Source organism: Austrofundulus limnaeus, unplaced genomic scaffold (assembly GCF_001266775.1).
Source record: "Austrofundulus limnaeus strain Quisiro unplaced genomic scaffold, Austrofundulus_limnaeus-1.0 Scaffold355, whole genome shotgun sequence".
Lineage (NCBI taxonomy): Eukaryota > Metazoa > Chordata > Actinopteri > Cyprinodontiformes > Rivulidae > Austrofundulus > Austrofundulus limnaeus.
In genome coordinates, this window is record NW_013952757.1 from 157,620 (window position 1) to 164,449 (window position 6,830).

Consider the following 6,830-nt stretch of genomic DNA (forward strand, 5'->3'; position numbering starts at 1 on the left):
TATATATATATATATAAGCATTGATTTAAAATAGAGTAACAACTATCCAAAGCAAATTTGATTATAGAGAATTGTTCAGTTGTATTTTCTTTTAAACCGCGACAGTGTGTGTTTTTGTGCACAGCTGGGTGTGTGTGTGTGATTGTGTGTCAGTGTGTGTAACAGTCAACAAAGCAGGGAATGTAAACACCTGGAAATCAGAATATGTTCCTGTTGTGAAATGGCTGCTGTCTGGCTCAGAGTCAGTGGATGTGATTTATTTTTTTTATCTGGCTCCTTGTTCAGTCGATTGTTTCGCTGTTTTTAGAGAAAAAAAAGTTTTTAAAAAGTTTTTGGTTTTCTGTGTTGAACAGTTTATCTTGTGAACGGAAAAACACGAAGATGCGGCAGAGAGAAACATGCCGCCAATAAGGTGGTTGTGTTGTTTTCATTCTTGTGGACTGWTTTTCCATGAGTTATCAGTGTTTTTAACGATTTAATTAACTTAAAAAATATTGAGATTCAGGTTTATTTTTAGGCCGTAATGACTAAAAAGTTTTTGYAAGGAATGTAAAAAAGCTCTTTTTAAAAAGTTATCAGGTTTATCTGCTTCTCAGTCACTTTCCTCTAATGGTTCAAGTTTGTTTTAAAAAAAAGGAACATCCTAAAAGGAAATTAAACTTTTAGTTTCCAGTTTTAAGGCCCTCCTTCGTTTCGCGCTGATTTCTTTCTTTCACCAGTTTAACTCTGTCCCACACAGACATCGAGCGACTGATGGWTTTTCAGATTGCAGGTCGCAGATAACAGGTGTGTCAGGTCTCTGTCTTTTAAGTTGGGTTGGGGGAGTTGTTGGGGGGGCTTTAAGTGGTGTCCAGCTCAGTCCCTTCAGTGTGTGAGGTATCAGGTTGCCTCCTCTCCCCCCCGCCCCAGTCTTCAGGGAGCCGCTGCAGCCGTAAGAATGGKGGGCTGAGCAGGCGTTGCTGTTTGGTGCGGGGTCCTAATTGCTTTAATGGTATGTTGATGTAGATACAATCACCTGCTCTGCCCACCCCAGCAGGTATATGCCYCCCCCACCCCCCCACCCAAACAGCACCACCCACCACCCTGTTGAGCCTTTAATGCCTCCTACCCCTGTGGTCACTCATCACCGTCCCCTACATGCTCCTTAGATGTTGGCCCTTGGAACACAGAGCATCAGAAGGGCAGGAATGGGAGCTATTCCTCCCCCTCAGGCCAGATCTGCTCCAGGTCCTGTAGGATCTTCATTATCCAACAGGTCGTACGGCCAGCGCTGGTTCAATAAACGGAGCAGGAGGAGGAGAGTGAGCTGAGGTTTTGGTRCAATTCAGAGAGTTGAAATCACTGCAGTTTCCTGGTAGATGTTCTGTTTCTGACCACTTTTCTTTACCCGCCCATCTCCCGGGCCAGGGTGTGACCCTGGACCGGTCCGAGTTATTTCTCTGCAAGTCAGATAGAGTTCACTCACACGTGTTAAACTCCTCCACTCGGCCATTAACTTATCGATAAATACAAGACGAGGCGCAGCACCACGCCAAATGCCGAAGTGCTGGCCCTGTCAGTGACTTCTAAATCAGTGCCGCGGTGCATTCCAGATATTTCTGATACGTGTTGTGGATAAATTCAGRTCCCAGCGTTGGTGTGAACGGCTGATCGACGTAAAGGTCAACAGAATCGTTTTCAGGGTGGTCTGAAACGGGTCTGATCAGCATCGGCGGGCAGCACGGCTTTATTGAAAGGCTCCAGAGGATTTACTGCTCTGCTGTGCAACAGCCCAAAGGCCAAAACACAACACCGCCTATAAACAGAAAGAATTTTTTAAAGCTGCTGAAGTGGTTATTAAACAGTTACTGTATTATAGTGGAATAAGATCTGATTGAAGGAAGTGGAGAAAAACAACCCGTTTGGAAAAGCTGATATCCCACTTCCAGTCAATTAAACATTAAAACGTGATGAAGCGCAGCTTTGCTTTGCTGGTCAATTACAGCTTTGCTCCTCCGATTCTCATCTTTGATCCTTGGATTCATTCGGACCGTGACGAGCCGTGCCAGGCAGGCACTCTGCTTTTATCTATGTTTGGTCTCCGGCCAGCATCCAGCTTTTCTTTAGAATAATAACTTGGCATTGATAATTGGTGCCTGTCACCTCCACCGTGGCAGCCGCCTGCATCAGGTGCTGGGGGTGGTTGTGTCATCTGGCTGCCTGAGCGCCTCAGTAGAATTGCACCACAGTTCAAAGGAAGCGCTCTGATATCATCGCCAGTCACTCTCACATACGGGAATACTCTTCCCAGCCAAGAAATTAGGACACCCTTGAAAATCCAGCTGTATTTGTCAACCTTTTTCYTCTGCTATGACTAATAAAGTTTTATTAGCGTTTATGAGCTTTTTAAAGCAGTAGTTGTTTGGTTGGTTCACCAAAAGCCTGCAGGATCTCCCAACACCTGCACACCCAGCGCCATCGTCTCCTTAAAAAGCTTCTGTYATCTTTTGTTTTTGGTCTGAATAGCTCACAGTGACCCTCATCCAAACAGTGAGCTACCCTGTGGCGTTGTTTTACGCTGAGGTTGACTCAGGTGACCGCTCTCAGGTGTGTCCTCTGACTGCGCGAGCCTGTCTGGGTCTTGTTTGTGTGGATCAATGACTAATATTGCCACATTATTCGCTCGTAAGTCACCGSCTCGACTAGGAGCTGTATAAACCACGGCTTCCTGCCACTCGCGGTTGGGTCACCTGGTGCAACACCTGGTRGAAGCGCTGGGTGTGAGGCGGACAGCTGTGGTCAGCCGTGCTTGAAATAAACAAGAGGCCCCGGAGAGATTAATGACCGTCCTCAAGAGTGAGAGACACGGCACCTCGTCCAGGAATGTGGCGTTTATAAATGGAAAGGAATGAGGTGAATGGGCCAGCGGAGTGGGCAAAGAAGGGCCTGGCTCTGACCCTCACATCCTTTCCATCCTGTTTAAAGAGTCCTGGGCTCCTTGTCTGAGGAGTTTTGATAATAGATCAGACAACGCTGGGAAAAAAAGCTAATTTTGTTGAGTTCGTTTTTTATTTGATTTTACATTTTAGATTTCTCCTGTTGGAAATAAAACTGTCTCTGAGAGATTTTTTTACAATCACAACAACAACAAACACTTGTGCCTAAATGTCCACCACAAGTAACTTTATGTGATGAAGAGTAATAGTGCTTATCATTACCTTAAACACTGTTTTGTGTCTAATCAAAGGAACATTAAACTCCAAATACAGTGGTTAACCAGAAAGTTAGCTTAAAAGTACAGATTTGCTAACACTAAACATGTAAAAATRAATTAGAGGAAGCTAATCCTAAACAGCTAAACAAGTAAAAATAAACCATTTCATAGTTAAGAGTATACCCACAAGCTCAAAAAGCAGATATAAAACAAAAAAATAATCTTTATGAAAAATCTCATCTGTGGTTTTGAAGGGAAGTTTAACAAGAATAAATTTATAGAAAATGCATTAAATCTGTAATTTACCTGTTGAATTTTTTTGATTCTTGTGGCCTTTCCATAACAACTTCAGAGTTTATTTTTTTTACCTCAGTGGTTTTATTGCAGGATTAAAAATCTCTGTCACTTCRCACATGCACATTTGTAAATGTTTTCTGACTATAACGTGGTCTTTTAGCAGAAGCCAACACTAACAGCTAATTGCTAACCGCTAAGACGACTCTCTCTCTCTCTCAGGCTGTGCCAGGTCCTTGTCTGATTCCAGCTGAGGACTGGTGGGACTGACACAAACGTGTTGATGTTAGCTCGTTAGGTAGCTGTTAGCATGCTTAAAGTTTGCAAAACCCAACTTAGTGTGACACTGATTGGTCTGCTTGTGGTTTTCAAAATTCGTGAAAAAGCTAATCTGCTAAGCAAAAAAATTGTCCCTCTATTAGCAGAACCACGCCCACCACTGATATCTACCTCTTTATGACTACTACATATTTACTTCTGCTCTAGTTAGCTGTTAGCAGACTTAAAGTTGGCCAAACCCAGTTTAGCTGTAGCTAATTGGTCTGCTAACAGTTTTCAAAGTTAGTGAGAAAGCTAACCCACTAACGTAAAACTGTTCTGCTGTTAGGTGATCAGCAGAACCAAGCCCACCACTGTCTAAACTCGTCTCTGTTGTCTTCTCCGTCCTTCCCTTCCTCTGGTCCTCAGTCTCAGTACACAAACCTGGGACTCCTGAACAGCATAGAGCAGAACACCGGCTCGACCTCCACCAGCCCCTACAACAACGAGCACGCTCAGAACAACGTGACGGCCCCGTCGCCCTACGCCCAGCCCAGCTCCACCTTCGATGCCCTCTCCCCATCGCCCGCCATCCCATCCAACACAGATTATGCCGGACCCCATACGTTCGACGTGTCCTTCCAGCAGTCCAGCACAGCAAAGTCTGCCACCTGGACGGTAAGATTTCATCGATTAGTGATGGAGTTTTTGGTTTCTGCATGACCTTTTACACGGTGTTGGTTTAACTTTGTTTAAAACTGAAATCAGAAGATTATGTACTAAAAACAACAGGTRAGTAGATGATCACTTTATGTTCTGACTGTACCAAAACTGCACCTGCTCTTTGATCCATGTACTATATAAATATTAAGTGCTGCATAAATGCTGTTAGACATATTTAAAGCTCTGCCTCTCATAAAGTCAGGCAGTTATTTGTCAGATCAGAGCTTAAAGGGACCCCCCTTTACGTTTGAACTCCTTATCTGACGGTCGATGCTCCAGGCAGGTTTAGGTGTACGTTGAAGTCCTGCGTTGTACAATTACGCCTGGCAAGGAGGAATGTCACCTGAGATGTACAGCTTCAAATCATCAGTGAACCCCAGGCGGTTCTCTTTAACAGACTGATGGGGTGGGGGGTGGGGGGGTGCATCAATCACTACATGCACCATCACTACAGAGGACATTCATTACCTCAAACTCAAAAGTAGGGTTAATAAATAAGCCTCTTTGCTATTTGGTGAAATAGACCTCATATTAAAGAAAGTCTCCAAGTCATTCGCGTTTTTCAGGTTTTGTCTCTAAGTAATCAGAGTTTTGTTTAAAGATTTAAGCAATAGTTTCAGGTTTTAGGCTGTTTCTTCACTTCTATTAAGTTTTCTCAACTGACCATCTTCAGCTAAATGTGCATTTGTCACTGATTTATCAGTTGTTATCAACAAGTCRTTGGCTGACTTTAAAAAAAGGCTTGAAGACTTTTCCTTTTAATCAAGCTTATTATTCCTCTGTGTGATTTTACCATTGGTTTTAATTACTTTTAACAGAGTTATTTTTGCTTTCTCTTTGTATCACTTTGAGATTTTTGTTAATGAAAAGTGCAGTACAAATTAAATTCATTATTATTATTATTAATAAGGCGTTTAACATTTAAAGAGCGACAATTAAAACACTTTACTAAATTGTGTTCTTTCATCAAATATTACTGGTTCAGTTTTTATGTTTAGACACTTTTTTATGCTTGAATGACTCTGTGTTTCATAATAAGGCCTTCAAGACAATTTAAAGTTTAAAGGAAAACAGAAAAAAAAAGATGACTCAAGACTTAGGCACAGATCTGTATCACACATGTTTTTGTTGTAGACTGGAGCAAAGTTTACCAGTGTTGTGTTGCCGACAGAAGTAAACAAGTTAATTCGTTGCTCCAGGTGTGGTGATGTCCTGCGCCAYGTGACTCGTCAGTAAACCTACACAACCAGCTCCTCCTGATTGATTATTATTAGTGACAGGACTGACGGATGGGCAGCTGTTGCATCACCTGTTGGCTTGTTTACGTGTGCAGCGTGCACTCCTTTGTGGAGGTTGGTTAGTTCACTCCAGCGGACAACACGGCAAAGTTTTAGGCGCGCAGCAGGAGCAGCTGCCGCTGACAGAATCCAAATTAGGATGTCAAAATTCAAATTGCATCACGAGCTTCCAGCGAAACGCTGATAATTACATAATGGACCTACATCACCATMACCGATTTACAAATGTCAGCATGAATGAGACGTCTGAAACTACTAYCACCCTGTCAAAACGTGCGCTGAGAAGCACGTTCAATGCACGACGCTCCACATAAAGTCAGGGAGTGCTCACCTTATTCATTAAACACGCCAACTGTGGGATTGTGACACTCACCCATTTCCCACACCGCCTCRCTCATCCCTCTCATTTTCACAGCCCAAAAACAAAAGTGTTTGTCTAGTGTGCAACTGTGAGGTGGCTGAGAGAGGGTGGTTCGTGAGCGGCGCGGCACGCCCCACAGCCCGCTTCACCGCACAGCCCTACAGACACATGTAGTGTCCCACAGTCACAACACATGATGCAACACTGGTTGGGTCAGTCCGATTTAACATGGAAAAGCAACCAGAACTCASGATGTTACACAAAATCAAGGCTTGAGGTGGATTTTACACATTTTAAAAACTGCTTTAAAAACCTGAGCTCAGGTCTTTTTATTTATTTTCTGTTTGTTTTTGACTAGAATAGAATAGAAACAGACTTTATTGTCCCATTCGGGGAAATTCAGGTGTAATAGCAGCAGCAGATGCATACATCAACCCATGGAAACAGTATATTGCTATGTATCAACTGTAGCAATAATAAAGACAGTAACAATAAAAAATAAAACAGAGATCAAAATAAAAATAAGAATAACAATTACTGTACCGGACTATCAAGATGAAATTAGATAAAACATGAAAACAAAAGTAAGATACTGTGCAGAAAAATACGAAATTGCGGGAAAAAACGGTCATGACAAACTCATGATCTGAGGGGATGACAATTAAAAAAGGGGGAAATACAGCTTGTAAACAGTATATATATA

At 42.6% G+C, this 6,830-nt stretch overlaps 1 protein-coding gene across 4 annotated transcripts in view; it reads left to right on the plus strand.

Annotated features, from left to right (window-relative positions):
• Nucleotides 1-6,830, plus strand: part of tp63 (tumor protein p63) — a gene marked incomplete at its 3' end in the record, with an annotated part of 45,682 nt that overhangs the window by 24,281 nt on the left and 14,571 nt on the right. For all 4 annotated transcript variants that reach the window (XM_014023050.1, XM_014023051.1, XM_014023052.1 and 1 more), the window contains 1 exon segment: nt 4,175-4,423. In XM_014023050.1, the coding sequence (XP_013878504.1) occupies nt 4,175-4,423 (249 nt within the window).